At 39.7% G+C, this 20,514-nt stretch overlaps 1 protein-coding gene across 6 annotated transcripts in view; it reads right to left on the reverse strand.

Moving 5' to 3' along the window:
- TUSC3 (tumor suppressor candidate 3) overlaps positions 1-16,866 on the reverse strand; it is a 277,945-nt gene extending 261,079 nt beyond the window's left edge. For all 6 annotated transcript variants that reach the window (XM_045019079.1, XM_045019077.1, XM_045019076.1 and 3 more), the window contains exon 1: positions 16,729-16,866. In XM_045019079.1, coding sequence (XP_044875014.1) covers positions 16,729-16,845 — 117 coding nt within the window. In that variant the 5' untranslated portion in view covers positions 16,846-16,866. The remainder of the gene's footprint in view (positions 1-16,728) is intronic.
- Between the last annotated feature and the right edge of the window lie 3,648 nt (positions 16,867-20,514).

Below are 20,514 nucleotides of genomic sequence, written 5' to 3' on the forward strand. Positions count from 1 at the left end.
TCCCACGAAGCCACAATCACTTTGTACAGCTGGCTGTAATGCATTCTCTCTTGCTTGTTCATGTGAAATATCACGGTCATGTTGTCAGTAAACTACTTTAACAATTCTGTCTAGATGGGATAGAAAGGACTTGAGAGTGTAAAGTATCACTCTGAACCCTGAGAAGTCTATATGGAGTTTGTAGACATTCCAGTAAACTTTAAGGGTTTAATACAACTCCTTTGAGAAACAGAAAGAGAAATTCAGGCAGTGCTGATTTCATAAACATCCTGTCTATATTTGTTATACAACATATTGGTATCCAGTGTTACAGAAGTCCCAATTTTAGTTATGCATACAAGAATACTGATTGGTTGTCAAAGCCTTAAGGACCATCAGTTTGAGGAAGACCATTACTGTTTAACACTTGTTTTCTTGTAGTATTTCTATTATTAAGAATTTTGAAATACCCTTTTCTGGAATCCAGAACTGCCCCAGTAAAACAGGTATTAACTGGGATGAAGCTGTGATTTCTTCCAGTTTATCTTGAACCTCAATGTTTGGAACAGTATATATGTTTGTGACATAGCTTTTGCTAAGCCTTACTGTGACGCCCCCAAGAAAAAAAAAAGACAAATGTCATTCTGGCATGTATTAATATAAATTAAGGCCTGGCTTGACAGAGCCCTGACTATAATGATTTAGTTGGGTTTGGTCCTACTCTGAGCAGAGAGTTGGACTAGATGACCTCCTGAGGTCTCTTCCAACCCTAATCTTTTATGATTCTAACAGGAATTTCATATGTAAGACATGGGGATAATTGTTCCTCTCTACTTGGCACTGGTGAGCCCTTAACTGGAGTATTGTGTCCAGTTTTGGGCACCACGCTTTAAGAAAGGTGTGAACAAATTAGAGGGAGTCCCAGAAGAAAGCAACAAAAATTATAAAAGCTTTAGAAAACCTAACCTATGAGAGCATGAAAGAACTGATTGTGTTTAATCTTGAGAAAAAGACCACGGGGGGGGGGGGGAGGCTTGGAGGGACTCACAGCAGTCTTTTATAAAAGAGTACTTAATACAAGGACCATGATCAATTTTCTCGTCCCCCAAGGACAGAACAAGAAGTGAATCAGCTTAGTTTGCAGCATGGGAGATTTAGGTTAGCTATTAGGAAAAGCTTTCTAAATATAGGGGTAGTTAAGTTCTCATATAGGCTTCCAAGGCCTCCAATGATGGGGATTCCACAAACACCTGTCAGGGATGGCTTCAGAGCACAGGGTTGGACAAGATCACCTTATGAGGTTGCTTCATTTCTGTGAATTGTCCAAATAAGGGTAGTCATGGATATTCTAAAATCTCCATGTGCTGTTTGAACCAGATTCACTGAGGTACTTAGGTGCCTCTGACATCCCCAAAACCACAGCTCAGCTGCACATAACTGGTGGCAAAGTTTCCACCAATAGGCTTGTGCAAAGCTGCCTAAGAACTTATGCTGCTCCACAACTAATGAGCTGCTCAGAGCCCTTGTGCAAGCTAAAGCCCCAGCTTTCAACTAGGTATTCTTCCACCTTCTCCCCTGCAGGGCTCTGAACATGCTTGTAGGATCAGGCCTCTCACAAAAGACAGCATGTGTGCAAACATCACTCAGCTTTACAACACCTAAGTACTTTTATATATCCTCAAGGTGCCACAGACAGTCCAAATTGAAAGACCAGTCATTATTTCTTCCCACAATAAGCCACAGTTATTTTCAATGTGAAGATCTCACTGAGATGTGAAAAAACACATTCTATAAGTTGAACCAAATCAATCTTAAGTGGATGAGGATATGGTGACACTAGAGTAAGCATTTGGAATTTGAACTTTCTGATTAAACAAATGAGCTGCTGAAGGCCTGGAATGGTTCACAGGCCTCTCTCTCTCTCTCTCTCTGGGATCAGAAAGTAAATAAAATGAAATAAAATCCCTTCCCTCAAAACTCTTCAGGAATTTCCACTATGGCACCCAACTAATAGTGAACAAACTTAGAATACTATCAAGTTCTCGTGAAAAGGATCCCTAATGAGGGTTGGGAAAAGGTTACAATGCAAGACGGAAGATTGTTTGATGGATAAACTACTACCAATGGAAACATTTAGAGAGGTGTCCTCTGCTCAAGAGATAAAGAAAGAGAAGGAACAGAAAGAATGAATATGGACACAGCTCTTTGGATGGAGTTATACATATATCTCAATATCATACAATCTAGGTATATCTGATAAAGATACCACTTACAGACATGAAAGTGATCTCTAAGTTAAGCCACATCACTCTTAGCATTGATGTCTGGAGTACTTCATTTTCTTTCCAGTGCATCCTAAGTAAGCAAAAGTTATGTGATGAACTTTTAGTGGAATTTTGAAAAGCCTCTAAGTGACCTAGAAGCACAAGTTTCATTAACGTTCAATAGTATTTATGCTTCTAAATCACTTAGATGCTTCTGAAAATTCCACCCTCAAAATGTAATAGTTTTTCCTATTAAATCTGAAGATTTAAATCTAGTAGAAAAATAGCGCAAGATCATTTTACAATGTTTCTTAAAGAAAAGGTTACTACTATATAGGAGGAGGAGGAGGAGAAGATTTTCTAATTCTAAATGGAATGCCTTGATCTAGCACAAATCTTTTGAAGTTGGTAATGCTACTAAATGAGTCAATATTTAATACAATTAGAGCAATGCAATATAAAAACATTTTAAAAGCTATCCATTTCCTGTTATATTGGTTTTGCCTTTTTTTAATCTGTGCTTTGTTAATCTACCTGCATAATCAAGTTTACAATCAACCCACTGCAAAACGCCTTTTGTCTTTGCCTCCAAACTCAAATAAGCACTTTGCAGAAAGGTCAGGAGTCCTTTGTGGATCTTCATAGGGCCAGAGTCTACAACTCTTACTCCAAACTGGACTTCAGTGGAACTACTCATGGAACAAGCTACTATTCAGCACGAGGGTGGCAAAATCTGGTCTCTAATGAGCATGGAAGAGGGGAGGTGCAGTAGAAAGTTGCTTGTTAATGGAGTTTATACACGTTTATAAAGCAGTAACAGAAGTTCTGTTTAAGACACATGGTTGTTCGCAGATAAGAAGCTATCTTATCAACATTAGTCATCCATCACCAGGAAAATCAATCTGCTTTGCACTGATTTTTTGCAATGCCCTACTACTAGATCCGTAGATAGCAAGAAAGCTCTCTGAAGGTTCAATGACAGTATAAATAGGGGCTGAAAATCTTTTTAGCATCTTTTGGAAATAAAGTCAGAAATGTACAACAGATCTACCACTAATTAGAGTTCTAACTATTGTGACAAATGTGAAAAGTAAAACATTGCAGTTAATGTCATATTATCCAATTAATGCCTTCCCCAAATTCTACTGAAATCTGATTGCTGGGAGTACAAAGAAAACAATTTGATAGATAGATTAGATAGCTATGTGTGAGATTCTGGGGTGCAGTTTGCAAGGGAATACCCTCATTTTGCCTAACCAATGAAAGTTAGTCTAAACAAAGGTCCCTGAAAAATCCTTATATCTTAATCCCCAAGTCTTTTTTTTTTTACAGTAGTTTTCTGTTCATATATCCCCCTTTACTTATTTCACCTCTCAGCAACAAATTGCTTCTTCTACGTAGTCATCAGTGCCACTCCATGTTCATAGTGTAGTCTGACTTTTATATTTGGGGGGGCAGGGGGTGCGGTGGTGAGGTGAAGCAGGGATCCATGTGTGGGAGGATGGGGCTCTGGATGCAGAGGATGAGTCTCGGCAGTATAGGGATTCAAGTCCCGGGGCAGGGGCTTGACGAGGGCAGTGTGAATGCAGAGGGCTCAGTGGAGGAGGTTCTGGGTGTGGAATGGGCTCCAAATGCAAGGAGGTTTGGTGGAAGGGGTTGGGGGGGCAGTTCCCATACAGTGACCCTCCCATCTGCGGCTGAGGAGTGATGGGGGCAGGAAGTGGGGAAGGAGTACAGAGCTTCCTGCAGCCAGGGAGGTTCCTGGGTGTGGGTCTGAGTTCCACTCACTCACTCACCTGGGCTGTACACTGCACAGACTCTTGGAAAGCAGCTCTGCCGCCTGGCTTTCCTGGGTTGCTGCTTTCCTGCCCTCCCCTTACACAAACCATCAGAGGGAAACCAAAAAGCTAGGAGAGAACATCTGACTGACTCCCCCCACCAAGGGGGGAGTCACCTAGGGGTCACCTGTGCTCACCTAGGGGTCCAATGGAGAGTTGGGCAAGCAGCAACACCAGATGCAGTGTGTCTGATGGTCAGTTTACCCACATGGTCTGTGCAGTGAGTCAACAGACGCTGCTCCCTTACACAGCCCACATGGGCAAACTGACCAGCAGGCACAGAGTGCCCTCCCCACCTGCCCCCTTGCAACATTACTCCACAGGGAGGAAGCAGGGCCAAGGGACAAATCTGAGCACTCCTCCCACGCATTGCCTCTACGACATATCCAGTTTGGGGGAGAAATGCCCCCCCATCTTCCCCCAAGTCCATGTCTGTTTTACCAAGTGGCCGTCAATCTGTTCTTCAAAAGTTCCTCTTGTCCAGGGAAGAAGCAGCCGGAATCCACATTAAATCATCAGACCAAGTGTTGCATTAGAACATGGAGAATCTTAGCGGATGCTGTTTTTTTGTAGCCAGATCCACAGATAAGGTTTATACTAATCACAACACTCTCCAGCTAAGCTGTTAACAGAATATTATGCTAAGTTCTAGAGCTCTTAGGCTGCATCGACAGGATTATACACTGTCTATTTCAATAAAAAGAAGATGTCACTGCACATATTCAAGCACTTCATTTGAGGGTAAATGGCCTTTGAGACATTCTCTGAAGATTCACAATTCGCACATCACAACATCTACCTGCTCAATGTAGCTTAGCCATTGTTTCTTCTTCCTCCCCACCACTCCCTCCAACATTGTATGGCATGTAATCTCCCTTGAAGCAACCAATTCTCTAGATCAGCATCTCCGAAACTTTACATACCACCTTCTAAAAATAAAAATTGTTGCGAAGTGAACAGATGGAACATCAAGCTCCGGTACCAGAGTTTGGGAACTTCTACATAGTCTGTTACAGATTTATGAGAAACCTTCATCAGAAATATGCAAAAAAAAAACAACCCAAAACCAGAAACAAAATAAAACAGAGCAGCAGTCAAAACAGAGATTCCTTAAATATCTAAGTGTAAATATGAATCTGCACTGGAACTAGAAGTATATTCAGTTTTAGTTACAGTTTACAAGGAAGAGATAAGGGGAGAAAAGGAGAACCATGATGAGTTCATGCTAGCCAAAGAAATGAAAAGGAATAAGAAAGGATTCCACAAATATGTTGGCAGTCTTAGGCAGGACAGAGGCAACAGGAGAGAGAAAGAAGGCCTATTAGTAACTATGAAGGAAGATTTATGGTGACCGAAGTAGCTAAGTGCTACTGCTTAAAGATCTAATTTTCTAAACAAAAAACAAGCAAGCAAACAAAAACAACAAAAGAGAAACAAAGACAAAGACATTCTTGCACTAGTTATTCATTAGCTCAAGACACATGCCAGGAAATGCCTCTTCTTTGATAGCTCAGCTCTGGATTCAGATCTTAATTTTAGGTTTAGGCCCCTCCCTACTATTGATAGGAAACAAGTAAGAACATATTTGAAGAGACTATATACGTAAGTCAGTACCTTATGGGATGCAGTGTTAAGGGAACTACCTAATGAATTTACTGAGCAGCTGTCTATTTTGCACAGTCATGGAAAAGAGGGAAGGGACCAAAGGATTTTGTAAAAACTACTAAAAAGAAAAATGAGTAGGCTTGGAAGGATTAATTTTTTTAATTGGTGAAACATTGATTTCTCTGTACATACACACAAACAGATGAAAGAATATTTTCATCCATAATAACTGAAATTTACAGATAGGTAAAATAAGAAAAATGCTGCTTGATAGCTTAGTTTGATTTAAGGTTATTTACTTTGTATATTGACATGTGATGTTGGGAATTTGTGATGTTATGGTTATAAAGCTTTAACTTTTTGAATCTCAACATCTGTCATTAAATTGTCTGAAACTTGTACAACTCTCTGCAACTGAAAATTGAAACAAATAAAAATTAAGTTGTTTATAAATAAACACTGATATTGTCCAAACGTTTAAGTAAAAATAGAATTCTGTTAAGCCTACAAAGGTGTTACCAACATTTTTAGAAGTTTTTAAAGAGTGATCTAGCAATTATATAGTAACCAAATTACAATCCCAAGAAAGACAACAATATATGTAAGGATTTGCAAAATAATATATCCCAAAGGAACAGACATGGAAAGGATTGTGAAAGCCACAAAATCAGGCCAAATTAACTGGCACACTTTTCCCCTATAAAATTATTAGAAGGGAAAGTAGTAGATGAAATATTTCAACATCAGTGAACATTTTTGCTATATTTGTTAAAAAAAAAAAAACACTTTCTAAATACAATCAAGTTGGCTTGCATCCGAGCATTCATTTGTTAAAACTCGCAGAGACAGTAGAAAAATAACGTAAGTGCAGGGATTGGCACTAAATCCAGTTTTATTGAACATCTTCATTAGTAATCTAGAAAAGGAAACAAACTGCACTGCTATCAATCAACTTAGGAGTTTTGCATGTACCACTTGGGACAGAATTATTAAACAGCAACTTGGAGATTAGAAACAAAAGGTGAAAAATAAAGCTCAACTTCCTGTTCCTGGGATGTTTGCTTCTATGGCCTCCTCCCTATGCGAGCCTGACTTCCTGTATTTGTGAAGGAGAGATGGGGTCTCCTATACTCTTTTACAGCAACATATCAAATAAACTAGTATGATTATGAACTGCATATAAACATGTATTAGGTGATAAAATAAGGAAGCAATATTGCATTTCTTTAGCACTAGTGAGATCACAACAAATATTACTGTGATCAGTACCGCTGTGCTACAAAGATGGTAATACATTGTATGAGAATTTGAAGAAAAAGACTAAGAAAACTGAAGTGATGGGCTAGGGAAATTGTGAGGTTAAGAACCACAACCATTTAAATAAAGGAAGATTTCAAGGTATTCCAAAATGGTGTTAAAGGGCAACCTGTACATATCCTGTACACAACCACTAGCAAGTTCTAAAGGTTGGAGAACAGCCTCACTGAGAATGATGGAAACCTCATTACTTCAGCAATCAAAACAGACTACACAAGACACTAGAGAAAATAGTGTTCCGAACAAGTCTGCATTGGGAAGGAAGTTAGACTCCATCTCTACGTTATAGGATTCCTTAATGTGACCAAAGTAGAGCCACTTAGTATTCTAGCTCTTCCATACAATAATTAATTCAGCATGATAGAAGTACTAATGTGTTAATGTATTTGTTTGGGTATAGCAAACTTTCTATATGGTGGTAATAGCATGCACAAATATGACTTCATCCACTTCAAATTCTGCTTTGAGGACCACTGTTCACAGGGTAAGTCCAAATGTAATTTAATACTTAACTTCACCATGGCATCTCATCACTGTAAAATTTCAGCATGAAAAAAACAAAGATTAAATTCACTATATGTTACAGAAGGCAGAAAACCAATTAACTGTACATAAAGATAAAAGTCTAATCTCCTCATGCCTACCTAAATTCTTAGATCTCAGTAAAGTGGTCCACAAAGCATACAGTTAAACTAGTTACCAAAATAAAATGTTACTTTACCCAATGAAATGCAACCTTCATACAAATAAATAGTTCTGTTCAAATGATATTATTCAGTCTGAAGCCTCTAAGCAATAAGTCATCCAACAACATACACGTTTTCCCTATGGCTATGCAATCTAATCCATCTAAATAAGATTTATCCATAGCATTTAGTACTAGAGCAGATACAATCCATATTTTTCATGCACGTACATAGGAAGTGCTGCATAAATGGTTGTAGAACAGAGTGGTAGGAAAGATCAATTAAGTTGCTGATCTGTCTATGGCATGATGCTGCCAAATGGAAACATCCGGGACAGAAACAAAGTTTCAGCAATCTAATTACGAGTGCTATCAGGCTGCTCTAAGCATTCTTTACTTCATATCCTGTACACAACAAATAAGACGGCTTTACATTTTTCTGAAATGATTTATTTAGACAAGAACTGCCCAATTATATATGCCACACTTTTACAACATCTCCATTACAGACGTTTAAGTGGGGTTGTGCTGCACCCATGAATAAGGGGAAAAAGGAATTATTCTAGCAGGCATGTTTATTTGTTTTTCTCCTTTGTTTTGATGGGCTAGAGAGCAACATTTAGAATAATTTTACTGTGCATTTTCAGACATAGCATATTTTGGTTAATTCCCGCAAAATTTCAAGACAGCAAACTTCAAGCTTTGAGTCTTGATTTGAAAACAGTGTCTTCCTTCCAATGTAAAATAAAATAAAAGCCAAGTTACACAAATTAATATATTCCTCCACTTTGCAGTCAAGACCCTGAGCGTCTTTTCACAAAGGTTCAAGATTTCCCACATCTTAGGTTGTAAAAAACGGTTCCCTAACTTTTCATAACTGTTGTTCTTCGAGAGGTGTTGCTCATGTCCATTCCATTTTAGGTGTGTGCGCACCCATGTGCACAGCTGTTGGAGATTTCTGCCTTCACTCTATCTGTAGGGCCAACTGTGGCACCATCTGGAATGCCCCTCTCATGTGATGGTATATCAGGCGCCACCGACCATGTGCCCTCTCAGTTCCTTGTTGCCGGCAACTCCAAGAGGGGTAGGATGGCAGGAAATGGAATGTGTGACAGGTTGGGTCACAGAAACCCCCTTAGGACTGCCACTTGATGTGCTGAGACTACCTCTGAGCCAGTTTTCTCTGCCAGCTTGGAACTTCAGTGCCCTGTCTTGTTGAAACAGACACACTAGCCTGCTGCAAATACAGACCCAGGTCTGAACCACGTTCCCCAAAAGCTGCAGACTTAACTGAAAACAGCTTAAGAAGTGCTCCTGTCTCCAGCACCCAGATTACCAGCTCCCAATGGCCCCCTTTTGCCTTCAGAACTAGCAGGAGTAGAATCCTCTTCCTTCCACATTCTGAGGAACCTCATCCACTGCCCCCCAGGCACAGGAGGTTTTTGAATTCCTGAACGAGGAGTTGCTCATGAGAAGGATCCCTGAAGAGGGACAGTCAGCTATAAATTGCAGGGTATAGCCCAAAGAAACTGTATCAAGCACCCAGCGGTCTGAGGTGATACGAGACCAGGCCAACTGGAAAGGGCGGAGGCAGTTGAGGAAGGAGGTGAGTGGATACAGTACCTTGCTGGGGCATTGTACTTGAGCACACTCTCAAAATGACTGCTTCTGGCCTCCCTGCCTTCTGGTGGGGGGGGGGGTCAGGTTGGGCAGCCGAGCAGGAAGAGGACGGAGCAGCGTTAGATCTCCAAGAGCAAATGGAATTCATCCCAGCTGTTTAGAGAATTAAACTAAAAATGGCTCAGTCACTATCTTTTTTTTTTTTTTAAATAAAAAAGCTCATGAAAGATAGGAAGGGTTTCAAAAGTTTTGAAGGCCAATGAAGTACCTATATCTATCAATGCAGGGAGATTCTGGCAGCTGTAAAGCTGTTTAATTTTCTTGTGTGCAGTTAGCTTCAATACCAGAGAAAAATTAGATTTCTTCATAAAAGGGTGAAATTTGCTAGCAACTTAAAAACATCAGGAACTATGTAATTACTAAGATGGCTTTATGAAAAACAGCTGTTTAACATGCAAAGCCAAGGTTTTGTCAGAGGACAGGTTTTTCCGGGAAGGATAGAGGGAAGCAATGGCTGTGATTCCTATTTTTTTCCAGCTCATAATTTAAATCACAAGTTTCACAATATTTGTTGTTTTTCTTAAAGCCCCAGCTCCTGGATTTCTGCAATTAGAGAATCTTAGCTTCCTTTTTTTTTTTTTAAAAGTCTAGCTCTCAAGAGAAAAATCTGGAGAAAAGGAAGAAAACATAACTCAAATGTACTCTAAAGGCTCAAAGGCAAATAAAAGCCAAATCAAGCAATCAATAAATAGAATCTCATGATTTAACCCAATCTTTTGATTTTTTAGGGACCTGACTCAAGACATTTGAGCATCTGGAATTGGTAGAACTGGATGCCCACCCCCCACCTGCTGGGTTAACAAAGCCATATGAAATCAAAAAGTTTCATAGATGTTAAAGCTAGATTCAAATACTGGACAGAAAGCTGGGTGGAAGGGACTATAACACACTGAAAAGAGCCCTTCCCCATCACATTTCCAACAGCAACTTATATCCTGTACTTAAATGGCAACTCTTTCCATAAAAATATGTAAACAGCTCTTCATATCCAGCACACCCCTCCTTCCTATCTCACTTCTTCCATCTTATCCACAGCTTTAGCTCTCCACTGTTGGTAGTCTGTTTCCACAGTTGGTTGCTAGCAGAAGAGAAGGGACATACACTGAAATTACCACACTTGTTGAAGCATTCGAGGGTATACACCATTTTCAGGCTACTTCTTGTTCTTTTTATCTCCTAGTACTTACCTTAATTTTTCATATAAGCCTATAGAGTGTTCGACTGAAAAGCTTGACAAACACAAGCAAAGTCCATTAAGTCACACCATGTACTCCACAAAGCACTCGAATTATTTCTACAGTTGTAAAGAAAACACATAAAATCGAATGCCATAGCCTCCAATATTGTATAGCTACAGGAATCCAACACTGCAACTTTGACACTGTAAACACCATGCATAGAACAAGAATGCAATACTTGAGGATCATCATTAATTCTACTTCACACTGAGTAGTAGTATTACAGTACCGCTGAGAGCCCTTAGTACACATTATGGCATTATTGTGGTGGGCACTATATGACCACATTAAGAGACAATCCCAGCCCTGAAAAGTCTATACTCTAAACCAGTGGTCTCCCGACCCCCAGTTTGAGAACCCCTGGGCTAAACGTTTGTCTAACTTTGTCCATTTCAAGCAAAAGATTTCTTAAAGAAAGATTGAAAGAAAAAAAAGCATTTTGATAAGCTTAAAATGGAATGTTTTGACTTTGGAAACGTAACATTTCAATTATCTCTGTCAAATGTCAGTAAATATAATATTATATATTATAAAATAAAATCAGATTAAAACATTTAGATTGACCAGAAGTGACTCTTTTAAAAAAAAATCTCATTTCAGTTCTTGCTTTTGTTCCATTTCAGAAAAGAAGGAAAAATCAGATTCACAACATTCCCCTTGAAATGAAAAATTCAGTTTCCACCCAGCTCTAATGTATCTATTTTCATTAAAGTACATGACAGTAAAAGTAGTGTAAAGTAAGCAATTCTCAACTATAATAAAAGTTATGGTAATGAGAACCCTAATGCTAACCTATCTAGTTCACGGTGCCTAGTAGCAAGAAGAGTTGAGCAGCACTGACAAAAACCCAGAGATTGTGTCATGAGCTGTATAATAGCGTTCTATAGCTGCAAAGCGAAGTAGGCTCCAAATATGAACACCCAGTCCTGAAGTAACAATATAAACAACCAAAGATAAACATACAGTTAGAGAACGCAGCTTATGTACCACTTTTAATCAGACGTTTCTTGGCTGCAACAGAGAGGTGTTGAAGTAAATTACTGCATTCCCATTGCAGTTCTGCAAATAACTCCAGTATTAGATTTAAATGATTGCGATAAGGACCAATCCCCCTACTTCTAGCACAAGAGAATATGCAATGAATAGAAAAGCATGTTCCTCAACAGAATATTGAAGTAAAAGCCTCCCTATGGAGGCTGATGAGTTACTACCCCTTGGGCAGGCGTAGCATGCAAGAAGCACACTATGGCTCTCAAACACTAAATGTATGCTTACTGAGTAATGGTGACTGAAGAAAAGGACAACATGGTCAAAAAGCAAGATATTTTGTCCCTCAAGATTTAGCAATTTATAAAGACTTTATACTATTTGTGTTTAGACTAATAAATGTTGAGACTATATGCATAGAGATTGATGTACGAAAACCGAGGTATCTCACATTTTAGACAGTTGTCTTGCATTAAAATTTTTCAGCAACTCTGAAATCAGCATATTACTACCACCATTTAGCCAACATCTGTTCAAATGTAAAGTAACAAACATGAGAAAATATCTTTGAGTTTTCATTCAGTATATAAAAAAATCCAGCTAATACATTTAAAATGAATGTGAGTGAAATCCTGAGCCCAATGAAGTCAATGGCAAAATCCCCATTGACTTCAAAAGAGCAGGTTTTCCACCTTGTATGATTTATTACAGATACATTTTTCTATGTATCTAGGCATAACAACCAAAAATAAGTGTACAATACCATGTGAGTCACATTATCTATGTCTACTATACAAGTTCCTTCACAAAGAATAGGCAAAAGTAAATTGTACCTGAAATAAAATGGTATTGTATCAACTTCCATTGCTTCCTGAACTATGAGTCTGTATACAATTTCTCACTGGAAAACTCCCATTATGAACCAACCAAGTTAAAATATACATCAAGCATTAAAACACTTAGTTTGTGGAGACTAAGATTTGCTTGCTGGGATGAAGTATTTTATTACTGACCAAGATACAGATTGTAGGAATAGTAACTTTAAAAAAAATCATTTTATTTATGGGCCTCATTTTCCAAAGCATTGTATCTTGTGCAGTCAATTGCTCATGTGCAAAGTGAAAGGAAAGTAGATCTAAAAATACCTGCCATTCATATTTAATAATATTTACACCCACTTTACTCTCACTTTGCACAGAGCAGACAACTGCACATAGTGGAAGGTGGCAGAAAATGAGACATTCATCTTTAATCTTAAGTGATAGGGAAGATTGTTAGGTGTTCAGAGATTCTTCCCTCCCAAATATAGCATTCTTCCCATTCTGTGTCTATTTTCCATGCAGTATCAGCTAATGAATCTCAAGACAGATAGGAATCATTAACAGAAAATGCTTAGGATGATGTCAAATTCAACAAGCTTACAGGCCATCACATAGAATTCAAATGCATTTTACTCAAAGTTCAGGTCATTACAGACTAGACAAACTAAATCTGCTAGCTTTCCACATCATTATTTATTGTAAACTATCAAAGTGCAGAAAATATTTGCAGTGAATACAATCATAAATGCTTTTCTAGAGATACCTCACGTTTTTTAACCAGCATCGCTATTTAATATGATTTGGTTTTCAAGACAGCTATTTTAATGACTACTGCAAAGCAAAGCAAACCAAATATGACCGTAATTATATTTACAGTATTCAGATGATTCTTTAATCCAAGACCAGCAAATCAGGCTAATAATTTACATTTGGAGGAAGTGTGGTTTGAGGTAAAAGTACTGTATAACATGTGGGAATCAAGCCCCAAAAGAAGTTTCTCCCAACTAAATTAATTCTCATATGTGAGCCAGCATAGGAAGTTTCTATCTTGTTCTCCACTCTAGTCACTTTCTAAGAAGTTCTCTTCTTATCCCTTATTACTTATTGGATTTTGTGCATGTGTACAGAGGAGAGCCTCCACCTTTCTAATTGTCTCCTCAGTTACAGATAGTCATGATGTACATAATACAGAACAGCACACAGATTATTAGTAATGAGCTCAATGCAGCAAAGGAATAAGAATGTACTTATAGAAATATGCAACCGCTGCAAAAACATACCATTTATAAAACTCAGCAATAAGGGTTATATTGGCTGGCAAGTTAACACAAATTCTTTCCCCCATTGTTAGAATTTAAGAACTCAAATATTCAACTTTAAAACATTTGCATGCCAGCTTAAAAACTGCATATAATTTATGTAGGAAAAGATTAAATTGCTGGATTCTGATGTACTAAAATAGCAAAAATATTTTATAATTCCTTTCGCAATAACTTTAGGCAATGATTCTTCGCCAATAAGTTATTAGACCATCAGCATCTTAGTCTTCTCTATTTTCCTCCACTCACACTTTCCCTCAATAGCTGCCCTCTCTTCAGATGATCATATGATTCACACGTATAACTCTACCGTCCTCTTCTTACCTCCTGCATTGCCATTCCTCTTCCTACCAGTCTCCAATCATGACTGATGCTTTGCATCTACTTCCTGTGTGAACTCTAACCCCCTATGAAATCTATTTTCATACTCTTCATGTAAATTGTCTTCCCTGTCAATACTTCTAATTCTTTTACTTCATGGAGCCCTTTTCCTAACATCCCACAAGCCCCGCTCCAACCAAGGTTTTACTGATTTTGCAAGTTAAAAACAAGTAATGCAACCCAGAGTAAATTGCTTCCTTTTACTCCTCCACCCTCTCTCTCTTCAGCTGAGAACCTGTGAAGTGCCTAAAGCAGTCTCATGTTCTCTTCCACTAGTCCCTAACCACTCAGCTTGACCTTCCTCGTGTTTATCCCACCTCTCCCCCCAAAAAACACAAAAAAATTCTTCTGATCCCATTTCTCCCCTTGTGTTTTCAAACTCCTTGAGTACATATTTTATTTTTATTACTTCAATTTCCTCTCTACCAGTATCTACCCCCACTGAAATGGCTCTCAATCACCAACAACTTTTTCCTGACCAAATCACGAAGTTTATTTTCTCCATTATCCTCCTCCTTGATCACTCTGTCCTCATGGAGGCACAGTCCTCTTCATATATTTCCCCTTAAGGACACTCCTTCAGCATATCATTTGTTAGCTCCTTTCTTTACAGGCTCCATTTTTAGAACATACATGCTCTAATTGCACTGTATCTGGACAAATAACTACATGGTTTCAATTCATGAGATTTGGTGCTGGATGAGGGGTGTTAAACTCTCAGTATATGTTTACGGTAAATGCAGAACACAAAGTTAACACACAATTAACAAAATGATGTCTTATAAATTTATATTACAAATAAAAACATCTATATGGTTATGCTAGATTCTGGAAGTATGTACATTGTTGGGACAAATTCAACTCCAGTATAGGAGAAATTTGGAAGAAGAAGGAAGAGGTAGCAATTACAACAGTAGACAGATCTTGTAAAGAATGAGAGCACCATTGGCTAGAAGCAAGAAGGCTGAGTAGAAGCTTTTGAGAGGAAAAGAGCAATAGCAACTTGTACTGCAGTACAAAATGGCTAACCAAGAAAGACTATCCGTTTGGATCCTGTTACTTGCCATCTCTGTGGTAAAATGGAGATGCACACGTATGTTACCAAAAGTGTTTCTCAAAGGCCACTTTGCTTTGAGTTACCATCATTTTCTTATGAGGAAAATAACCCATTTAACCCATTAAAAAAAGTATGTTTTCATCCATCTTGCATGCGGTGTGGCAGCTGTGCTACAAGTGTCAAAACATTAGTTGCAATGTTAGTATTTTACGGAGACACAGAAACAAACAAGTCCTAAAAACATATTTACTGTCTGAAAAAGACAAGCAAATATTTAAATCCAGAAAACATGGCTAATTGTAGCATCAGAAAGTTGAACCTACTCTATATTATTTGTTTCCTTTTCTCATGCTGGAAAGACCAACACTTTCCCAAAAAAAGTGCCTAGAGTTCAGCTGCTAAATCGCTATTTAGATGTCTACGTATTTTTCAGATTTCAGTGACTTCTGAGGAACTGTTGGGTGCCCAACACTTTGGAAATCGTTAACTTGATTTTGGTTTTAGTATTTTGTTTTTTAATCTCCTACCTCTCCCCCTCCCCCCAAGTCTTTTATATATTTAGAAGTATTTCTTTGATCTTTAGAACTGAGATTCAATGTACACACAAGCACACTGTGATTATTTCTGTGTTTGTCTGTTGGCATTACTTTCAGTTGAACAACAAACATATCCCATTCAATTTCATTATTCATACAACTAGGTCTAGTCAATTTCACAGTAGGGTCTCATGCAATAGCCCAAACAAACAGTGTAAAGCCAGCCCTCTTCCTCTGTTTTTAAAAGCGATTTAATTGGGGAAAAGGCATATAGTACTATGCCTATTGACTTTATATTATTTATTCAAAAACTACACATAGGGCCAAATTCAAAAGGAGAGAACTTCTTTTGAGGCAAACACAGGATGAAAAGGTGTAACAAGATAAAACTTCAACATTGTGAATGTAAACTAAAATCAAAATTATCCAACATTCTGTTGTAATTAGTCTGGAGATGTGTCAGTTATCGATTTGCACACAATTAAGTCTTTTTAGAGAGGCCTGTTTTGCCAGTATATTAACAGAGAAGTGTAAGGTGGCATTGCCATAGCTAGAACGAGTGCTGTGGATCAGCAATGTGCATGTTCCTACAGAGTGGGGAGAGGAAGCCCCCCAGGCGATGGGTAGCGGGCTGGGGAGCAATCCACGCCATGGTGGCAGCGCCTCGAGCAAAGTGGGAAGGAGTGGGGGGCTCACCCACGCAAGTGTTTCCGGGCTGCGGGCCCAGGCGGCGACGGGGCACGAATGGCAGCGTGCACAGACCCCGGCGATGTGGGGGGAAGGTGGCGGGGCAGAGGGAGCCCCCGGAGCCCGGGGGAGGGAACAGCCCATCCCGCAACGCGAGTCCGGGAGGGGAGAGCGCGGCTGAGTCACGTGAACGACCCCCGCCGTCCCCGCATTCCGCGGCTGGGCCGCGCCTGGGCCCGGGGCTCATAGGGCCGGGAGCGGGGAGCCTGCGGGGCAGCCCCAGCCTGCTCCCCGCCCGGGCCGGGGCTCGCCGGAGAGGAGCGAACGGTTCTACCTCCTTCTTCTTCTGTCCGCCCCCGAGCTGCACGCAGAGCAACAGCAGCACCAGGAGGCGGCAACTCCCGGCCGGCAGGTGCAGCAGCCACCGCGATGCCCTGGTACCCAGCGCCATGTTCCCTCCTCCCGCAGCCCAGCCTCCTACGGGGCGCACCTGCCGCACCGTTATCCACCTCCTCCTCGCTGATTGGACGCAGACCCTGGCCAATCACAAGCGGCCTGCCACACAAAGGCGATTGGGAAATGTAGTTCTTTCTCCCCCTGCCCTTCTCCTGCTTGGGGCACGGCTCAGGCGCTCACGAGGGTGTCACCTAAACTCTTCGAGGCCACTCCCGAAGGTTACACTGGATAGGGCCTGATCCTGCCTAATGCTGAACACCCTCAAGCACCATTCATTATGCAAATACACAGCTCCAACCAGAGGCAGCAGAGGCTGAAGCTTAATATAGGTGTCAAGTATCAGAGGGGTAGCCCTGTAAGCCTGGATCTGTAAAAGCAGCAGAGAGTCTTGTGGCACCTTATAGAGTAACAGATGTTTGTGAGCATGAGCTTGTGCGTGAAAGCTCATGCTCCCAAACGTCTGTTAGTCTATAAGGTGCCACAAGACTCTTTGCTGCTTAATATAGGGGTGCTGGAACAATTTGTATAGTGGGGGTGCTGAGAGCCATAGAACCAAACTAAAATCTATATATAATGGAAATCACTTCAAGCCAGGGGGTGGAGCAGCACCCCCAATAACCCCAGTTCCAGCACCTATGTCTTAATATATGATTAATTTCACACCTGTCAAAAGGTCAAGCATCGCACTTGACACTCAAGCAACCTCCTGACCAAGCCAAGAGGGTAAAAACCAACCTGGTTACTACTTTAATACGGTCATCTAACAGCTGGTCTAAAGTCATCCATGAGTTGCAAACACTGGTGATTAAATGGCTGATGCACTCCCACAGTGAAAAGAACTAATATTGTTCTGTCATCTCCTCCAACTTATTCTCCCAGGTCATCCTCATCACCCCAGTCTTGTCTAGTTTGACCTACAAGCAACTATCTTTCATCCGTAGATGACCTATTGACATTGTCTGAGGCAATGGATGACATTGTTGTACTAGTCAAACAAGACAAATACACAATTTGGTGTAATCAGCATATTGAAAATGCCATACTACCCTAACTCCCCTTTTTAACTTTCCTGATTGCCCCATGTACACATTGAAGAGCTGGGGTGACAAAATGTCACCCTGGGTCACTCCACACTTGAGAGTCCTTCAAGAAGAGGTGTAATTGCCCATGACTATCCACTGAGATCTCTCAGAGAAAAGAACAAAGCCACTGCCAGGGAGCCTCATCCATTCTCACCAAGCTCCAGAGGCAAGTCAGCAACACCCCATGATCAACAGTATTGAAGACAATTAGTGAAGATAATTAGATCTTATAATATCAGAATGGAAGAGATAATTGACCAATGTAACAAATGCTGTTTTTGAGCCAAAGTCACGTCTTCACCCAACTTGACAAGGGTCAAGAAGATCAAAAGTATCTAGATACTGTGAAAGCGTCTCACTACAACTTTCCCCACAATCTTACTAAAAATAAGAGAAGTTACTAGATGAGAGTTGGCCATACGGTATATGTCAAGGAAAGCTTCTCTGAGAGAATTGACAATTTCTACAAGCAAAGGACTTAACAATGGATCCAGTATTTAGGACTGCTTGTTAGTGTAATTTACATTCTTTTTACTTCTTCAACCACATCATTTCTGGACAAATTAAGTAAAACCAAGTTTAACACAAATCTCCCTAAGGGGCAGTTCCTTACAACTCAACATTTTGCTAACTATCTTCATTTTTTCTTTTTTTAAAAACAACTTTTTCAGGTAGTTTTAAGTCTGGGTGCCAGTGTTGCATCAGAGCCCATTTTAATGAAGTGCACCTATGTTTTCATGAAATGTTATATAAAATGTTACTAAATGGGATTGAGGAACCAAATAATTTATATCTACACCATTATTTAATACATTAGACACTGTTTTGTGCTCAAATAATATTTTTTGCATTGTTCAGAAGTTAACATTTTACTGTTATGCTGTATGTTATTTTAGACAGATAGTATTAAACATATTAATCCATGTATCTGGGATGACTAGGAAAGCACCTGGTATAACCAAGAATTCTCTTTTTTTTTTAATTAGCTATGCGGTTCTCTATATTTGAGAGAGATACTAACTTAGGCTCTCCAATGTGTCTGATTCTGCAAAGATATTGCTCAGATAGGAGTGCCTCTTCTCAGGGAGATGCCAGGATTTTTTAGTCTTGTGGACAACTTTCAGTCTGTTATAAACAGAGCTATGAAAAAGAAAGAGACAAGGACATGAGCAGTGTGGAGAAGGGATTACTTCAAGCAACTAGTGTGAGTTTTGTGAAATAGGAAGTGTGATTATGTATTATGTAATTATGTGCATATAATTTGCAGATGGATTCCAGCAATTTCTGGCTGAATGATGCTTCTCTTTTGCCAATGAGGGCAAGTGAAGTTGAAGCACACCTTCCATTTATTGTGATGTGTAACATTAAAAAAATCAATCAGGTATCATGTTCTGAGCATTAATCAATAACCGTACTGTCATGGGAGGGACGCAATTTAACTTTGAGGGCTACATGTTTGAGATGCCCATATTAAAGTATAATTAAAAACATTGATTTTTAAGTATTTTCTCAAATATATATTTACATACTTTATCTTGGCTCATCATGTTTGGTACTATTGTGTTTGTGGGAGAAAGAGCTATTGAACATCCAACTCCACTTTCCAATGACATAGTATCAAATTTTGCACCAACCAGAGGACATGGAAAGGGGAGCTGTGGGGAGGCAGGCAGAAAGTCCCCTGCCATGATGCAGAGGGTGACACCATTTAAGTTATGATTCTACAGATTCTTACGAATCAAATGACCCCTCCCTTGCCTTTCTATCATTAACTTGTCCATGGAATTACACATGCTCCCAGACTAAGGGATTCTTCTGCTGTAGTGCCCCCTGTTGTCTGTCATCTAATGCTGTAGTGGTCTGTAGTTTCTGTGGCCTGGTCCACTGGCCAGCTCACTTTTCAGTGCTATCCCATTCCAGAATAACAGAAAAGTCCAAACAGAAAAAAACTAAAATCTAATGGTCTTTATCCCAGATCTTCTAACTGCATCTGAGACCTCTCTCCTCCTCTTTTAGTCCTTAGGCACCTAAGGATTGTTTTGCAATCCTGTGCCACTTCCCTGGGCTGCTCTGTTTGTTAGCGTCTTTCACAGGGATACAGACTCCACTTCTTCCACCCTGGACTCTGTCTTCTTGTATGGCTTCTTCCCAACCAGCTATTGAGGAGCTTCCTCAAGGCCACTCTCAGCACCTCTGGCAGCAGCCCTCCTTTGCCTGAGCTGCAGACTTTTATTCCAGCTTTTGCTAACTGAACTCTTAGTCACAGCTAGAGGAGTAATTAGCCCAACTATTAACTCTTTTCTGTCTATATACCCTATCACACATGTATAATGCATAAAATTTAAGTTGCGGTCACCTCAGTATTTCCGGCATATATTACCATACAAGAACATTGGAATTAAAGAAAAAATTGAAGTTCCAAAATTCAAAGTTAATGTTGTGATTCCACAGTGAGCCACAGAGTCACAGTTTAACTCTGCCTGAGATTATACAATTGTCAGATTAGTTTAGATATATCTTACAGTTTGTTTTCAGGAGGTCTGTGTGTACAGTTGGACATTTTTCTATGCAAGAAGTTAGTT

The sequence above is a fragment of the Mauremys mutica genome, chromosome 5, assembly GCF_020497125.1.
Source record: "Mauremys mutica isolate MM-2020 ecotype Southern chromosome 5, ASM2049712v1, whole genome shotgun sequence".
Lineage (NCBI taxonomy): Eukaryota > Metazoa > Chordata > Testudines > Geoemydidae > Mauremys > Mauremys mutica.